Below are 17,739 nucleotides of genomic sequence, written 5' to 3'. Positions count from 1 at the left end.
CTGTAGAGTATACTGCGGACCCCTGACCCTGGCTCTGCCCAACTCCATGTTTGAGACAACCCCGTGTGGTGTTGTCGGTGGCTAAAGGTATTTGCTGATGGCCGCCTGCCTGCCTCCCAGAATCGTGCTGGGCCCTTGGGGACAGCCCACAGCAGCAAAAGCGGGCAGCTTTCCTGGCCCCAGTATGTGGGTCAAGGTCTTTTGCCAGTAACTTTGGACAGAGAGTTCAAGCTAAGACCCCTGTGTACCTCACCACACTGAGACGCAGTTCCACATCCCATCCCGAGGCAGTCTCCCACGACAGACCACACACAGCCACCACAACTTCCTTGCAAAAACCCTCAGCTCACCCGAGGGCCAGTGAGATTTATTGTTTTTCTTTTTTCTTTTTTTGTCCTTTTCCATCTTTCCCCAAGTGGCTTTTCCTTGCAAAATGCCTGACATAATACCAGAGGGGAACCTCGAAGTAGGCCTCCCCAACCAAGGGGCAGCTCAGGGATTTAAATACAAGCTGAAGGGGGAGGGGGGATGGCAGGGCACAGTTTGGATGGGACAGGCAAGAGACAGCACAAAGGACATGGCTTCTTAGGTAGAGATCAGATTTGTTTTCTGCAGGAAGAAGCTGTGCCAGAGGGCAAGGGGGTCAGGATCCTGGGTTTGGAAGGGGTGAACAGAGAGACCCCCAACCCTGGGTTGCACCCATATTTCCCAGAGAAGTAGCAACACAGGATGAGGTTCTGCCCTCTTAGGCTCTGAGGGATGGGAGAATAAGCCTGATGTGCTGCCTCAGGGATAGGGAAGAGGTGCTGGCAGAGTGAGGGTTAAGGCTGGTGCCTGGCCTCTGGCACGGTGGGCCTTCCGCCTCCGCCTGCCACAGGGACAAAGGGGCACGGTGGGCAGGCAGCGCATAGGCCTGCCTCTGGCAGGGCAGGGGGAGGCAGGAGCAGGCTCCCTATGGGCTCAAGACATAGGCCCAGTGCATCCGCCCACCCACCTGCCCAAGCCGTACTCTATCCCCACTGCAGCTGGACGGCTGGAGCTGTGAGTGTGGGAGGGGTGAAGGGAGGCAGGGAAAGAGTGGGCTGCTGGGCCCCTGCGACCCCCATGCCCATCCTGAGTTCCGGCCCAGGGCTCTGGATCCCAGGTCCTGGATCCCCTGGCCACACTGCTGGCCTCAGGCACTGACTGTAGCCATGGGCAGCAAAGGCCAGGGAAGCCCTCAGCTCTTGGGAAGGTGGGAGAGAAGGAAGAGAAACCCAGTGCAGCATACATGGGGGTGGGGAGACAGAGCCTTTGTTCCAAAGGAAGGTGCATGGTGGGGCATCTTTTCAAGGTACCTAGAGGCAGCAGCAGAGCAGCCCCCCACCCCCACCCAAGTCACAGGTCCTGCATGAACTCCCTTGGGGGCCCTGACAGAACTGGGGCTCGGGGCAGCAGGCAGATGGGCCAGAGGGAGGTGGGGAGCCCAGGACACCCCAAAGCCACAGACTCAAGTGCCCCTGGAGAGGCAGAGGGAGGCACCTCTTGCTTCCCTCCAGGGGCATCATCTGGAGAAGGTGCCCCTTCCTGTTCTACCCCAAGTGCCCCTCCTAGCAACAGCCACCACCAGCTGGCTTCACAGGGGTGCTGTCAATCTTGAGGTTGGGCCGTTCGCCCCCTGAGGCTGCACCTGGCCCCATCCGCTTTTTGATCTCAGCAGCCATGGTCATGAACGCCTGCTCCACATTGGTAGCATTCTTGGCACTTGTCTCCAGGAAGGGGATGCTCAGGGAGTCTGCAAACTCCTGACAAGGGGAGAGAAGAGAGGAGGAGGGGAGAGAAGGGTGAGAGGCAGCAGGCCCCAAACCCCTGGATGGCCTGGCCTGGGCCTGCTCACCTTAGCTGTGGTGTTGTCCACCACCTTTTTGGTGGTGAGGTCACTCTTGTTGCCCACGAGGAGTTTATTGACATTCTCACTGGCATAGCGGTCAATCTCCTGTAGCCACTGCTTCACGTTGGCATAGGATTCCTAGAGGGCCCAGGGTCCAAAGTTATTGATCTCCCAACTCCCACCCCCCTCCAGACCTGTAAACAAGAATCCTTTCAGGGAGAGATGGGAGCTGTGGGCTCAAGGATCCAGAAAGAAGCCCCCTCTCCTGCTGTTCTCCATCTGGGACCCCAAAATCCAGGCCCAGCACAGCCACGTTGCCTGCCATCCAGCTGTGCCTCCAGCAGCTCTCTCTGAGCCACTTCCAGGCCTAACCATATGTGGGAGCCAACCATATGTGCAGCAGGACAGAGGCAGGTCAGAGTGAGACAGGTAGATATGTCTTAAAAACCCTTATGGGCTTGGAGCCTAGTGGGGATGGAGGTCTTTAAAGGGGAGCCTTTTGAGGGTGCAGAGCTGAACACTTTTCCTATTTCTGCACCAAGATCCTCATCACTAGGCCTTAGACTCTCCGAGCATCTTGAGACCCACCAAGTCAAAGGGCAGAACTTCTAGGCTAAGTGTTCAAGCTAGAGCTGCTTCTCTTCTTAGGGGACCAAGACAGAACTCATCCCTGGGCCTTCCCTAAGGCATTCAGAGGACAATGGAGGAACAGAATAGGTCATACACAATGGCAAGATAGGAATGGAAGGCAGGTGCTGGGGAGCCCCAGGATTGTCTCTTGACTTCAGCCTGTAGGTACCAAATGGCCTTCTGCAGGAAAGGTGCCAGCTATGGAGAAAACATGTGCCAGGTCATAGACCAGGAAGGCATGGTGTCTTTAGGGAGCAGGGAGAAGTGGGATGTTACCAGGACACAGCCCTGAGTTGGGGAGGAGAGGAGCAGGCAGGCCAGAGCTCAAAGGGTGTTAGCCTGGATAAGACTGGGAACACCAGGAGCCAGTGGGGGGTCTCTTGCAGAAGCCGCAGGTTCAAACCTGTTCTGGGAAAATGGTCCAGACAGGATGTGGAGGCCAGAGAATCAGCAAGAAGACAGAGACCAACTGGAAGGTGGTTGCTATAATTCGGAAAAGATGTGGAGTGCAGTGGGGGAGCACATAGGCCTAGCATCAGGTCATCCTGGGTGAAGTCCTGGCTTAGACATTTACTGTGTGACTTTAGGTATATCATGTGACCTCTGTGAGCCTCAGTTTCTTTTTCTGAATAAATAGTACCTCCCAGCAAGGCTGCTGTTTGCATGAAAGAATGAATACAAGCCTGTCTCATAACAAGTGCTTAATTAGCAAGTAAGGCTATTATCCTCATCACTGCTATTATTATGAGGGAACAAATTTGAAAGACATAATGGTGAGAGAATAAAGGGGCCTTGAGACACACTGGATGGGGGAGGGAAGAATTTTCTGACAGGGATTCTGTTACAAAGATAAAGATGCAGGAGAGGATTTGGGGAGAGAAGATGAGGCCAATATTGGACATCTGAGTTCTGCAAATATCTGAGGCTGAGGAGAGGTATCAAGGCAGGAAAGGTTATGTTTAAAGCTAGGAACCCTGGGTGTCAACCTTGGCTTTGCCTTTCCTGACTGGGAGATCAGGGGCAAGTTACTTAACACCTCTCCAAGTGAGTTTCCTCATATGGAAACACAGACTGCACTCTTAAGTTAACTAGGTAAAATAGTGAGATTTGAATTAACACAGACACCAAGTGCCAGCACAAGCACAGACACAAAGGAGGGTTATCTACAGTGAAAGCTGAATAGACATCACAGAGGACAAGACAGAAGACAAATCAAAGAACTGGCCAGAACCATGTGGGATACTAAGGAGGAAGCCAGAGTCAGAAAGCAGAAAATATGGAATTGGGGGACAATACAGAATAAACCATAAAACACACTGAAGGGGCTTGAGGTGGAATTCAGTGATATGAGTGTGTGTAAAGCAGAAGGTGGAGCACTATCAATAGTCCACTTTCCAAGAAGAGAGAAGAGAATGGAGTTAAAAGTCACAGGAGGTCAATCAGGGTGAGAAGTGAAACAAGGTCACTGCATTTGGCAGTCAGTCAGGAGGGCCTAGGTCCATCCAGCTTACCCCCCAGCTTGTTGTCCACAATAAGTGGCATGAATCCTTGGTGAGCAGAAAAGCCCTACTGCTCCTCAGAGCAGGGACTCTCTCAGCTCCGTGCTGATGTAAACTCTCATGTCTCCAGGGCCTGGCCCCTATTAAACAACAAGGTTTGGTAGGGAAAAAAAAAGCAGGTGGGATCCAGAGTCCAGGCTTTCTGCCTCTGCCACTGTACTAGCTGCAGGGCCCTAAGCGAGACACCTCACCATCCTGAACCCAGGGAACATGACATAGATCTCTTACTAGCATTAAAAGGCAATATGAAGCCAGACAGTGGCACACTATAGTCTATAGTTCCAGCTACTCAGAAGGCTGAGGCAGAAGGATCACTTGAGCCTAGGAGGTCACAGCCTGGATAACAGAGCAAGACCCCTCCCTTATCAAAAAAAAAAAAAAAAAAAAAAAGCAATTCTAAGGCTGTGATCGATTCTGTAAAGTAAAAGACATTGTAGGCTTAATTCTGCCTGCTGCCATCCACCTCTACTGCTAGTGACATGTCACTGTAGCAGTGACATGGACCTCTGGGCCCTAAGCTTAGAGCTCCCTCACTTACTTATCTAAGGCCCTTCAATTGTTCTTCACATAGGAAGCCATGGGCCCAGCACAGTGGTCAATCAGCTGACTACACCCCCACAAAACAGGTGACTAGAAGGTCTAGAATGAGGTGGTGGGAGGAAGTGTGAGGCCTGGTTCTGCGAAGACCCTGCAGCAGGGATGTGAGAGGATCATTTTTGTGGCCATTCCACTCCTTGTGAAATAAGTTTGAATATAAATGCTTCCCCTTTCTGGGGAGCATCAGCAAAGAGAAGACAAAAGAATAAAAAAAACAAGAGTCAAAATCTTAAACCCAAGGAGGCAAAGCTGGGAAGGGTAAGTCTGGGAGTACCTGGTCAGTGACGTCATACACCACGATGATGCCATGAGCCCCCCGATAGTAGCTGGAAGTGATGGTCCGGAATCGTTCCTGACCGGCCGTGTCCCACTACGACATAGCAGGGAGAGGGGCTGGTCAGTCTGAGTCCTCCCCTTCTAAGACACATGCCTCTGTCCCAGGGACTGGGGAGGAACCACACTCACAATCTGAAGTTTGATGGTTTTGCCATCCAGCTCAATGGTTCGGATCTTGAAGTCCACTCCAATGGTGCTGATGTAGCTCTCTGTGTATGTGTCATCCTGGAAGGTTGGGGCCAGTGAAAAGGCCTTGGTGAATGGGCCTTTTCCTATATGGAAATTGTCCCTCCAGCTCTCTGTCCTGGCTGGGCTCCTAGCTGCCAAACTCCTGTTCTGAGCACCCCAACTTGCCAACCATGTGCCCTTGTTCAGTCAGATGCGCTGCACTGCTAGCAGATGCTGCAACCTCATCCTTAGTTCCCTTGTTTCTCCTTGCCCCAGTCCTCAGCCAGGACCCCAGATAGATGGTATGGGAGGCTTCTTACTCACAGCAAACCGCAGGAGCAGGCATGACTTGCCCACGCCCGAGTCACCAATCAAAAGTAGCTTAAACAGGTAGTCACTGGAGAAAAAAAAGACAGGAAGGTGTGAAGGAAGGCAGGAAGCCCAGCTGCCATCATCCTGAAGTCACTATTATAGCATTCCCCCTACATCATAAAGCATGTCTTGATATGGTGCACTATTATGCTCACCAGTTATTAGAATTCAAACACCCCCCACCCCAAAATAATCTAACCCATACATAGCACCCTCAGCTTGCTAAGTCCCACTTTATGGAAAAGGAAACTGAGACAAAGAGGAATATGACTTGTCAAGAATTGCAATCAGTGACAAAGCTGGCATCCTACCCTGATTCCTGACAAACTGTGGTTCTGTCCACTAGGAGCTATTCAGGGAACCCCCACTGTGCCCTGTGGTATACCTATCTAGGCAGGGAGTCCCCAGAAGTGGAAACTAAGGCCCATCCCAGAACCAAATAAGGGAAAAAGCAATGTAAAGAGCCTGATGTGAAGTCACCAAAAAGAGTTGGTCAACAAGTGGCAATGATAACAGCACTTAGTACTTACTGAGCTGTGACTGGCTCTGTGAAAAGTACTTCAAGTGCATCTCTTGTTAAATCCCTGACAGTCCAAGGAGTCAGTGTCCTTATTCCCAAACTAATGGGGAAACCAGAGGTCAAAGAAGGGAAGTGACTTGCCCTAAGTTACACAGCTGACAACTCTGAGACTTGAAACCAGGCCTGTCAGACTCCAGTCTCTTTGAGGGCCTGCCGGTTCCCTTCTCTGTTCCCCCTCCTAATTCGGCTCAGAGCTTCACCCTTCCCCAAGGAAATCTGAGGCCTGGAGCTGGAGGAGAAAAAGGAAGTGGCAAAAGAGGAAGAAGATAACTGATACTTGGGGAAAACTAGAAGTGCAGGGCGTGAGATGTGGTCCACCCACCCGCAGGGGGAGGTGACCAAGAAGTGAGGAGTCTAAGGACTACAGAATCCCACTGCAAAGGGAAAAGCAAATCCCACATTCCCCTAAACTTCTCCACAGTTTGACAACGGAGGGAAAAGGTGTGACGGTGGCGCTGGAGGGCTAAGCAAAGGTGAGAGGGCAGGAAAGGACGGACTACCAGGAACAACAGAGCAGCGGGACCCAGACAAGGGCGAGGCAGCAGCTCTGGAGGGGAGGACCTCAAGGGGACGCGAGCCAAGTGGCGCTCCGGGCCTCCCGCGAAAGGTCGGCCCGGGAAAACGAAGGGCAGAAGGATTTACAGCCGGGCCTAAAGCGTCCAAGTCTGAACCAGGGCCCCGGGATTATTCTGACAGGCTGCAAACCACCGGGACTGTAGTCAAGCAGCAGGTGGGGAAACTGAGGCCTGGAGAGACTGGAGCTGCGGAGTCACCTGACCGAGAAGGCCTAGTAGAACCGGTGCCCCCGGCTGCCGGTGCTGCCCCTCAGGGCCACCGCCCCTGGACTGCGGGTGCCAGGACTCGGGGTGTGGAGCCGGGGTCCTGGGGCCCATGGGGGGAGGGGCAGGACCCGGATGTGGGGGGGGGGTCAGCGGAAGAGGGACCCGGATGTAGGGGCGCTGCGCCGTCCTGACCCAGGCCAGACACCCCGGTAAGCTTATAGCCCCGTACTCGGGATCGAGGCTGCCCCGGGCGGCGCGGGCGGGGCTCACTCACTATTCGGGGTTCATGGCGGCGGCGGCGGCCCGCTCGGTCGCTCCCAGTCAGCTCTGCTCCGCCTCCCGTTCCAAGATGGTGGCCACTCCGCCCCAGAGGCCCCGCCCGCGCCGCGCAGGCGCAAACCTTTTCGACTTGGGTTGCGCCGCGCTGCTTCCCGGAACTTGTAGTCTGCCGCCGCTGCGCAGGCCTAACTCCGAGAGACACAGCAGCCGAGCGCTCCTGTCGCTGCCGGCGCACTGACTTCTGGGGCTCGTGGTTCAGTTCCTGGACGGACCTGGCGGGAGGACCTAGCTCCGAACCCGGCGGCGACTCACTGGTGCACCTCAGTTTTGCACTTTTCACTTGTCTAACGGAGGCAGCCATCCTCACCCTTTTGGCTTGCAGGATGTGAGCATTAAATGAGAAGGCGCGTGGTTGCAGCGGGAGCAGTAAAATTTTATTTATCCAGGGTTCTTCGTGTGCTGTACACTCTCAGCCCTACCGAGGCTCAGAAGGAGGTCATCACCCACATTTCTTTCTTTCATGCGGTGCTGGGGATAGAACCCAGGGGCTTGTGCATGACTATGCAAGCACTCTACCCCTAAGCTACATCCCCAGCCCCATAACTCACGTATCATACATGGGAAATCGAGTCCCCGAAAACTCGGATTCAAGATCAAACAGTATTAAGGTGCAAAACCTACCAAAGCTCGAGCTCTTAAGAACCCCAGAGGTAAATGTTTTAAAAATCCTGCACTCGTGGCACCCCCACACAGTTCCGGGATAGGGGCAGAGTATCTGGGCTCCCGCATCGCAGGACACAAGTAACAGATACACACATACACACACACTCCACATCTCCCCCCGCCCCCGATATGCTAGGGACCTCCCCCTTAAAACAAGCTTAGTACAGATTCAAACCGTCTTTATTTCTACAGCAACATCTGAAAATAGCGACCACCTCATCCCTCAACTGGGGAAGTCCCTCCTGCCACCAGGGGCTGTCACCGGCCCTCCCGAGAAGCTGCAGGCGCGGGAGGAGGCGTGGCAGGATGGCTCAAAGGGCGGTGCCTGGTCTGGGCCTGGCAGGAGGGGCAGTGCATAAGGCCGGGATGAGGGGCAGGGCCCGGCGGATGGAGGATGGGCTCGGGCTCAGACCCTCAGTCCTGGGGCATCGGGCAAGGCGCGATGGGACGCATCCCTCGGAGGCCAGAAGCGCGAGAAAGTCCAGGCAACCCTATGCGGAGGCGCCGCCCCGAAGAACACGGAGCATGGGAGATACCACCACGCGGAATGGAGGTGATTAAGGCCTGGGCGGTACCACTGGAGAAGGGCGGGCGAAGGGAAGCCCAGGGAGTACAGTGGACTGAGGGGTGGGGCGCGGCCAATAACTTATTTCTCTATATACAGAAGCAACGGCCGGTGGGGGCGGGGATCGGTGGGGGCGGGGATCGGGATGGAGGGCAAGAGTGCTGAAGGTTGGGCAGGTGCTTAGTGTTCTCCAGTCCAGGATCTGGGGAGGGCAGGACACAGAGTTATTTTGGAGACTCCAGCCAGCCCTTCCCTCTGGCCTGTATCCTAGGGAAGAAGGGCCCCTGCTGGAAGGAATAAATAAGGGCAGAGCTGGAGCTGGCAGGCCCGGCCTCCAGGGCTCAGGCTGAGATGACAAGGGGAGAGGTTACCCTGAGATTGAACAGAAAAGATGGGGGTTCTTGGGAGAGACAGGCAGGACAAGCAGCAGGCCCATGCGCAGGGCAGGGGGTAGGGGCTATGCCCGGTGGAGGCTCTGATGACTGGCACCCCCTTCAGGATTAGCCCACCAGGGAGCTTCGTCGGGAGAGGTCCATGGAGCTGGAGCTGAGGGTGCGGCTGTCAGAGAGACCTGTACCTCCAGGCTGTGGGCAGAGGGGTAGGTGACTCAGCCTTATGCTGCTGGGATTGTGCTTCCAGGCCCCAAGGGCCTGACCCAGCCATTCCTTTGTAGCAGACACAGCCTGTGTCCCCCAGCTGGGGAGAGGCAGGTCTGGCCCATGGCCACACCCCAGTGTCTGACACTCCTGTCACTCCACGGTTACTATGTTGGCACTGGCCCTGTACATGTCCACCCCAGGGCAGGGGCTGTGTTCTCATCTGTCTCCCTGCTGTCCAGTCCAAAGCAGGCCTGGGACAGGGACAGAACATTGCTTAATCAAGAGACATGCTCCAGGAGAAGCTGGGCAGGAGCACTTGCAGACTTGGGACCCAGGGCAGGGGCCTGGGCCTCAGCTGCCCAATGCCCAAGACCCTCTGCCCCTACCTGGACTGGCTCTTCCACGCTCTTGTTGAGGAAGTTGAGGGAACTGGCCCGCTTCATTCTGAGGGTAAAAGATGACCGGGATTTGCCCATGGTGGGATTGGTGGGGGAGGAGTCAGGTTGGGGCTGGGAAGGGGGAGGGAAAGCACATTTGGTAATGGTGGTGCTGCATTTGGATCATGAGCTTATCTGGGGTTTTTGGGTAGTTCTGGAGAGGCTCATCCTGGGTGGGGGTTCACCTGGGGTTAGGGGTCTCCTGGGGGCCACCCCCTTGCAGCTTCTTCACCAGCATCTCACTGCTGCGCCTCAGAGCATCTCGGAGCTTCCCAAAAGAACCACTGCGCCGCAATGAGCCGCTGCCATCCTGTAAGTGACAGGTCAGTCTCTAGGCTACACTGGCTACACAGACTCCCAGGCCACCCCAGTCCCCACACTCACCCCACTCCACTCAGCTGTAGGCCCAGTCTCTTCAAGGTCAGACTCAGACCGAGGCCCAGCACTTCCAGCCATATCTCTGCTGCCACGGCGGTCTCCCCGTCCACCACTGCCATCTTTCAGCAGTTCTACCACTTTAGTCTGGCTTGCAGGGTCCAGGCCCTGAGAAAGGAGCAGGGAGCATAAGGCCCTGATTGGAACACATACAGGGCCTCCTAGATCCCCATCTGCCCTCCATCTGCATGGAGCCCTACCTGCTTGCGGCTGCGGCTGGCACAGTCCTCCAGGGTGTGCGCAGCTTCCAGCTTGCCCTGGCGCCGGTACAGGGCCCCCAAGCTGCGCAGGGTGGTGTTGACTGTGGGGCTGTGGAAAGACAACAAAAGAGTTTCAAACTCCATATTTCTCTGACCCAGGGCCTTTCTGGCATCTAGTCCACACTGAGCCCTAAAGAACCACCCAGTCATTGAGAATAATCTAGCCTCTCCCATCTGTCCAGTCCTGTTCTAGCCCACTGGTATCTCACTTCTTGGGAGAATCACCCCAGGAATGGGGACCTGGCCCAAGGCCCTCATGGGATATTGCCACCAACACCAAAAGGTCTTGGTGCAGGAAGCTTCCTTGGGACAGGTGGCCTGTGACCTGGTACTTGAAAGATGAGCTGGCAGAGGAAAGGTGTGTGTCCTGGGGAGGGGTAAGAGAATAGAGTGTAGAGCCTGGGCCTCACCTCACCCTGGATGCAGTTTTCTGCTATCTGCTCTAATCCCAGCCTGCTCCTGCCCTCACCTGTCAACCTTACAGGCTTTGTACCAGCTGCCATACTCCCCATAGGGGGCGCTGTCCCGACGTTTATCCTGGGGGAAAGTTCAGTCAGTTGGGGAGGTGGGCGAAGGCCCTCCCCTCCAAATATCCCAGTCTTGGGCCTTCCCCAGTCCTGCTCACAGAGCTACCTTGCTCTCCTCCCGTTCCTCAGCATGCATCCAGATGGGCTTATTGTCCCCTGTGGGGAGAAAAGGGATTGTCACCAGCCTGCTGGATTGGATTGGGTTGGACTGGGGTCTGGGGAGAACAGGACTACCCAGGAAGAACAAGGATTCTGCTTTGCTGAATAAATGAACAAAAATCAACACTGACTCTCCTCTGGACAGAAATGAGTAGGACACAGGCCTGCATGCAGAGGCTTGTGACTGGGGCAAAGCAAGCATAGAGGGCAGATCTTTACACAACTAGGACCAGAGCCCAAGACAAGTGGCAGGCCTAAAAGATGGATCAGCTTCTAGGGACCTGGGAGCAGGAAATGGCTGACTACTGGGGGGCAGAAGGTGATTTCTCAGAAGAGGGAACACTTGGGTGAGACCCTCAAGGTGAGTAGGAGTTGCCTGGTAGAGAAAGGGAAGACTGAGCAAAGAGCATGGGGCTTGCCACAATATGCACAGCTATGGCTGTCCAGTAGGTAGGTGTGCTCCATGGGTACCATCCACAGGTGGGGTTGGGCCACCACCCAGACCCTAGGTGTAAGGGCTTGCCCAGTAGAGATAGTATCCGAGGCATTCATGGCTGAGTATGCATGTGCTAGATGAGCTAGAGGCACATGGACTCACCATTGACAGAGCCAAACTCCTTCTCGTGAGCACGGGTGAGGATCTCCTTGTATAGAGTCTCTGCATCCTGGTATTTGCCCTGTTTCAGGTAACAGGAAGCCTGGAGAGGCAGGGCCCCAGGGAATGAGCAGAGTGAAGGGAGCTGGGCTTTCCCTTTTCTTCCTCCCTGTCCCCAACCCTCCATCTCTCCTGCTTAGACTCCAGCCCCAAGGTACCAGGTTGTTCTTGGTCTTGGCTACATTGGGGTCATCAGGCCCAAGGCGGGTAGCATAGATCTCCAGCGCCCTCCGGTAGTAGTATTCCACCTCCTCTGCTTTGCCCTGGTTCTGGCACAGCAAGGCCAGATTGCTGAGCTGCTTGGCTACATCTGGGTGAAACTTACCCAGGACCTGAAGTAAGAGAAGGGGCCAGTGGCTGGGCTAGGGGTGTCTGGCCAGTTCCCTACCTGCCCAGCTCTAACCCTGCTGGCTCCCACCTTTTCCCGGATCTCCAGGGCCCGCTTGCACAGTGGCTCAGCCTCTTTGTACTTGCCCCGCTTGCCATACAGAACTGCCAGGTTGTTCAGTGTTGCAGCCACCTGCAGGGGTAGAACATGGAAGGACCTGACCCTGGGCCTCACTTGGCAGGGACTCGGCGATCTGCAGGAAGTGGAGGACAACCCCCCCACAACCCATGCCCTTCACTCACAGCTGGGTGGTCCTTCCCCAGTGTCTTCTCCCTAATGGCCAGGGCATCATTGAGCAGGTGGGCAGCCTCCTTGTACTTGTTCTGGTCCCTGGGAGCAGGCAGGAAATGCTTAGGGTTGTCCTCCAGCCAAGACCTGTCCCCAGGGGCCCATGATCCCTGCGGTCACTGATGTGTGGCATGATACTGTGATTCAGTATTGGGAAGCCTGGGTAGCCCCTGCCCTCTAGGCACTTGGGGGCTTTGGCAATTCACTCACAACTCACCAGGGGCCCAAGCTTTCAAGTGCACCCTGCTGTCTAGTCCCTAGTGCCCTGGTTTGTGTCACTCACTTTTGGGTGAGTGTTTTGGGCCAACTCACTTTTCATAGAGTCCATTCCCAAGGCTGGGCACCTAAGCTGGACCAACTCCCTGCTTATGCCCAAATCTTTCTCCACTAGATTGAGAGCCCCACTCCATGAAGGCCTTTCTTCTCTCTCAGCTGCCCCTTGAGGCCTAAGTCCTGGTCCCAGCAGGCATTGAGACTTAGTGACCCAGGGCTGGAGTCGTCAGGAAGGACGTAGGTGCTCCCACGGATGACTGGCGAGAAAGGGCCCTCACCTATAGACCAGTGCTAGGATGTTGAGCATGGTGGCCACATCGGGGTGGTCATGGCCTGATGTCTTCTCCAAGTCCTCCAACGCCTGCTTGCAGAGTGGCACAGCCACCTCATAGCGGCCCTGAGCAGCGTATTGGATCACCAGGTTGTGCAGGGTACGGAGCCGTGCTGGTATTTCATAGCCTCCATGCTGAGCAGCCACGTCCCCTCCTCCAGGGCTAGGGGCTGCAGGGCCAAGGGGCAGGTCAGATGTGCCATCTGCCCCTGGGCTGGGCTGGCACATGCCAGCTGTGCATTTCGCCCACCTAACATGTGGCCCTGGGCAAGTCATTCACCTCTGCCTCAGTTTCCCCGTATGTAGAATAGTCACCCCAGAGAAAATGGGTAGGGTCCTAGCTCCAACATTTCAAGCTGTATGTCCTGGAGCAAGTTCCCTAACCTCTGAGACTTAATCTTCCATCTGCAGAATTAGTCTTCACTGCATACTCAACATCCTGAGAGAGGCAAGCACAGCCCTGCTGGGCACTATCCTTCCTGTCTCTGACCCTCAGAGCAGGCTGTGAGAGGAAAAGGAACTCTCCCAGTGGCCTCAGAGGAGCTAGTGGAGAGTAGGTGGAGTCAGGCCGGTGGCTCCAGAGCTCTTAACTGTGATTTCTGCTGCTGGCAGAACTTAGAGGGTATTAAGATGCAACAGGGAAGACCTGCCTTTAAAGCACTAGTGTGCTGGGATGTCATTAAAAAAAGGGGGGGGGGGAGGCAAGAAAGAAGATAGCTGCCACCCCTCCCCATTTCCTGTGACTTCTGAATCCCAAGGCCCAGGAATCAGCCTAACCCTTCCTTGCCCCAACCCAGAGCCAACTGCCCATCTGCACCTGGGCTCTGCTCATCCTCGTTGGGGAACAAGTCATCCAGAGAGTCTTTGGGAACATCCCCCTTCTCCTCCTGGGGAGGAATAAGGGACAAAGTGTCAGGGAGGGAGGCACAGGCAGCCAGTTGTCCCCAGCTGCCTCACCTGCCTGAGTCTCCTTGCTGGTTAGGACTCACATTGGGGGAGGTGTCCTCGTCCAGCTTTCGAATCTGGCTCATGAACAGCAGGTGTTGCTTTTCCTCCTCCAGCTGAGCCACTGCCTGCTCGCTGCGCTGCAGCTTCTGCTGCGTCCCTGCCAGCTCCTCACGCAGCCACTGGTTCTCCTGCACCAGCCGTCGCACTTGAGCCCGAAGCTTCTGCTTTTCTGATTCCACGGCACCCAGGTGGCTGGATAGTGCCAGGATCACCTGTGGTCAGCCAGATGCACATCAGAGCCCAGGTCACCCCCTGGGACTCCTGGGCTTGTGAAGAGCCAGTTCTGGCTCTGCTTGTGAGGAGCTGCAGGGCCTTGGGACTCAAGAGTTTCCCTCAACTCAAGGAAGATTCTCCCCTAGTCCCATAATCCAAAGCTCAAACCCAGGAGGAGGTCCCTCAGTGCTACCTCTGGGATCCCTGAGATGCTAGACTCTCCTTTGTCTCTAGTGAGAATTGTACTTAACCCTCTGCAAACACAGCCACTCTACTACTGCTTCCTGCCCCAGGACTAGTACTTGCCCAAAGAACTCAGACAAGTGGCTGCCAAGTGATGAAAAGGCCTCATCCCAACTTCTGCTGAGGATCCCTCACAAGCCCTGAGGGTCTGTGGAAGCACAGAAGCAGGTAAGGGAATCCAGAGGCCTCAGCTCCACCTCCCCCCTCTCCCCAAGTTCTGATTCCCTTCCTGAGCTTCCAGGCTCTTCCTGCCTTGGGGCCCTGGCATGGGCTCCACTCTCCTTTCTCAATCTCTCATGGTCTTCCTCTTCCTGGTCACACTTTCCCTCCACGTGTGGCCTCCTTGCTGTGCTCTCCTGTTCCCCAACTGTATGAGCTTACAAGCCACTGGGAGTGGGACCCATGTGGACATCTTTGCAACTGACAGCCAACTGGGAAAGGAATATGTTGCCCTTGCAGAGGGTTAGGCAGTCTGAGATCCTGTTCTTTCTAGTAGGTTAGCAAATGTTTAAGTGAAAGGTGTTTTCACAACCACAAGCTTTTAAAAAAATTCCCTAAACAACCTGGAAGTATATATAGCAGAGGCTATGATCTCTATTTTAAAGACAGGAAAACAAGATGATTCAACCTGCCCAGGATTCACACAGCCAGGCAGTGGCTTAGTCAAGATCTGAGGGAAACAAAACCCTTTCCAGAGCCAGGTATGGTGGTACACACCTGTAATCCTAGCAACTTGGGAGCTGAGTCTAGAGAACTGCAAGTTCAAGGCCAGCCTGGGTAAAACTTAGCAAGACCCTGTCTCAAAATAAAAATAACTAAGCACTTGGGATGTAGCTCAGTATGAAAGCACCCTGGGTTTAATTGCCAGTACAGAGGTGGGGCTTTCCTAGAGTCTAAATCCTTGTGAGTCTCAATGCCTTCTGGACATCTCTGTCTGCAAATGGTCTTGACAGCCCAATTTACAAGGGACAAAAGAGAACTCCTGATCCACCCAGGCTGACTTGTCCCTGAACTTGCTTCTAACACAAATCTGAGTTCTGCTGCCCCCACTCCCTTATTTCATCCCCACATCCTGCTGGACCTACCTCTAGAACATCTAGAACTGGGCCAGTTCTCTCCACCCTTATGGCCATCCCTTTAGTCCAAGTGCCCTCCCTCATTTGAATTTGAGCAGTGGCTTCCCAGCAACATGCTACCTGCTTCCATCTCTAATACCCCGCCCCCAGGTTTATTCTCCATATCACAAGGGGAGTTTTTAAAACCTAAGTCTATATTTCTTGCCTGCTTAGAGTCCTTCCTGATTTCCTGAGAATAAAATCCAAACTAACAAGGCCATGACTGTTTCCTGCCTTCTCCCTTTCTCCTTCCCCATGAAGCTCTAGTCACACAGTTCTCTTACTTCCCTCACAAGATCTTCCCTACCTCAGGACCTTTGTGCATGCAACTTCTCCCTCAACTCCCATTTATGGAGGCTGGTCCATTTCTTCCTTTGGGTCTTGGTTTAAATGTCCTTTCCTCAGAGAAATTATACCTGACCTTCAGATAAGACCTCTGATTATAAGCTATCACAAGATCTTGCTCTCTATTCTTTAGAAAATTTATCACAATTTGTTACAATTAACTGTTTTTTTTTTCCTACCAGACTAGGGCAGGAATCTTGTTCTGCTTTGTTGAACCCTGTATCCCTGGCACTGACTTGTTGCCTGGCATATAATAAATCAGATAACTTAAAGTATTAATGTTACAATGAATGGGGGGGGGAGTATTTCCTTAAAGATCTCCTTTCTGTTCTCCTACCCTGTCTCTGGGTGGGAGTGAGGGTGTTCAAGGTCTCCAGGGGTCTCCAAAGTGCACTTCTTATCTTCAAAAAATATTTATTGCAGTCCTAGCATGGGGCTCAAGGGGACAGGTGGTTCTCTGCTCAGATACTGTTCCTACATTACCAAGATTCCTCTAGAAAACTCAACCCCTCCCATGACCTCCCACCTCGGCATCCCAGATGACCTACCTGGGCCTCCCCCAGCCCCAGTTCTATGGCCTCCAAGGAGCGGCGAAGGAGGAGGCAGCGTTCCTGAGAGCCTGGCTCGGCCTCGCTGGCCTCATGAGAGGCCAGGGGAGCGAGCAAAGCACGATGCTCCCCACGTAGGGTCTCTAATCCCTGGATGACGGCCTTGGTGCCCAAAACGATCTCATCCTGGCTCAGCTTCTCCTCCCGCGGAAGCACCATCGTGGCCATGGTCGCGCCGCCTGTGATGGCGAGGGGCGGGCAGGCGGGCACCGGGCCTAGGGCCACACCGCTGTCCACCCCAGATTTGGTAAACACCGGCGGTCCCGGGCCGCCTGGGTCCTCGGGGTGTCCGGATCTCCCAGCAGGCCGCCTGCACCGTGCCTACGCTCGGCCTATAGGGGGCGCGCCAGGCTTGTCTTGGCCAGGGAGACGCAATGCGGTGCGGCCGGTGAGGCTGGACCCCGATTCCGACTCAGACCACCAGCTCTTGGCTGGCTTAGGCCGCCCAGTCTCGGGGCGTTCCCGGAACTCCTTCAATTAGGACACGGATCAGAGAGCTGTACGCGGATCGTAGGGGTTCACCCGGGTGCGGGGAGCCCCGGCCCCTCCGGGCGATCCGGCCCCAGCCCCAGCGATAGCCCCCTCCCCCACAGGCAGCCCGAACTGCGGAGCCCCTCCCCCAGGGCAGGTCGTTCCCACGGAGACCCTCCCCGTAGAGAGAACTCAGGTCTCAGGTTTCGGGAGTGAACCTCTAGACCGCGCCCACGACGACCCCTCCCACAGGCTGGTGGGACGCCCAGCAGACCCTCCCTAGAAAAGGCCCAGCTCCCGCCCCCGGGCCCCCAGGACCGCGCCCCCTCCCCGCCGGCTAGCCTGGTCCTCCAGAAGGCCGGGCCCACGACCCCTCCCCTAGGCTGTACGCAGCCCCTCCCCTTTAGGGCCTGACCGGGTTTCCTGGACCGATCGGCCCGCGCCGATCTGCGCCTCTGGCTCCGCCCGGCTCCGGTTCCGGCTCCGGCTCAGGCTCCCGCCCCGCTTCACCGGGATCCGTGGCCGTGAGCCGATCCCGCTGCCTCCATCCCGCCGGCCTTCCCAGCAGTCCCCGCGCCGCCTTAAAGGTGAAGCAGCTACCTCGGCGCGGTCGGAGGGGGCGAAACACACTCCTCCGCGGGCGAGTTGCCTTAAAGGAGCACGCGGGCCAGGCCGGCTCCCAGAGCTGGGCCACCCGGGGGCGGGGCGGGGCCAGCGAGGGGCGGGGCGGGGCGGGGCGGGGCTCGCTCACAGCTCGCCTGCGGCGCAGGTTGGCAGCGGCTGTCGGCGCTGCTGCTCCTGCCGGAGGTTCCGCGTCTGTGAGGCTGTGAAACGCCGGAGGCAGCGGGTGTGCTTGGGTGGAGGTGCTCTGGAGTTGGTAAACCGAATGCACTTAGCGCGGCGGCCTGAGAGTCTGACGGAGA

The 17,739-nt window shown here is 55.6% G+C and overlaps 2 protein-coding genes across 3 annotated transcripts; both read right to left on the bottom strand.

The window, feature by feature from the left end:
• Positions 1–325: 325 nt before the first annotated feature.
• Rab1b (RAB1B, member RAS oncogene family) lies at positions 326–7,286 on the bottom strand. Of its 2 annotated transcripts, XM_076847617.2 has the most exons (7): positions 7,169–7,286; positions 6,063–6,152; positions 5,485–5,557; positions 5,122–5,217; positions 4,931–5,026; positions 1,877–2,008; positions 326–1,784 (listed from the first exon to the last, which is right to left on the bottom strand). In XM_076847617.2, the coding sequence occupies exons 1-7, from the start codon at positions 7,180–7,182 to the stop codon at positions 1,590–1,592; spliced, it is 696 nt and encodes a 231-aa protein (XP_076703732.2). In that variant the 5' UTR covers positions 7,183–7,286; the 3' UTR covers positions 326–1,589. The 2 variants fall into 2 exon arrangements, with proteins under 2 accessions (XP_076703732.2, XP_076703733.2); XM_076847618.2 differs by lacking the exon at positions 6,063–6,152 and having other exon boundaries at positions 7,169–7,284.
• A 793-nt stretch (positions 7,287–8,079) lies between these two features.
• On the bottom strand, positions 8,080–17,481 carry Klc2 (kinesin light chain 2). Its single transcript, XM_076847616.2, has 16 exons — positions 17,232–17,481; positions 16,286–16,574; positions 13,803–14,033; positions 13,631–13,700; positions 12,761–12,983; positions 12,164–12,251; positions 11,952–12,053; positions 11,692–11,865; positions 11,477–11,576; positions 10,826–10,875; positions 10,662–10,729; positions 10,133–10,241; positions 9,882–10,040; positions 9,683–9,807; positions 9,447–9,504; positions 8,080–9,045 (listed from the first exon to the last, which is right to left on the bottom strand). The coding sequence occupies exons 2-16, from the start codon at positions 16,511–16,513 to the stop codon at positions 8,962–8,964; spliced, it is 1,869 nt and encodes a 622-aa protein (XP_076703731.1). The 5' UTR covers positions 16,514–16,574; positions 17,232–17,481; the 3' UTR covers positions 8,080–8,961.
• Positions 17,482–17,739: the final 258 nt, after the last annotated feature.

Source organism: Callospermophilus lateralis, chromosome 2 (genome assembly GCF_048772815.1).
Source record: "Callospermophilus lateralis isolate mCalLat2 chromosome 2, mCalLat2.hap1, whole genome shotgun sequence".
Classification (NCBI taxonomy): domain Eukaryota; kingdom Metazoa; phylum Chordata; class Mammalia; order Rodentia; family Sciuridae; genus Callospermophilus; species Callospermophilus lateralis.
Note: the sequence above shows the minus strand (reverse complement) of the source record. Positions and strands in the feature narration are given on the sequence as shown.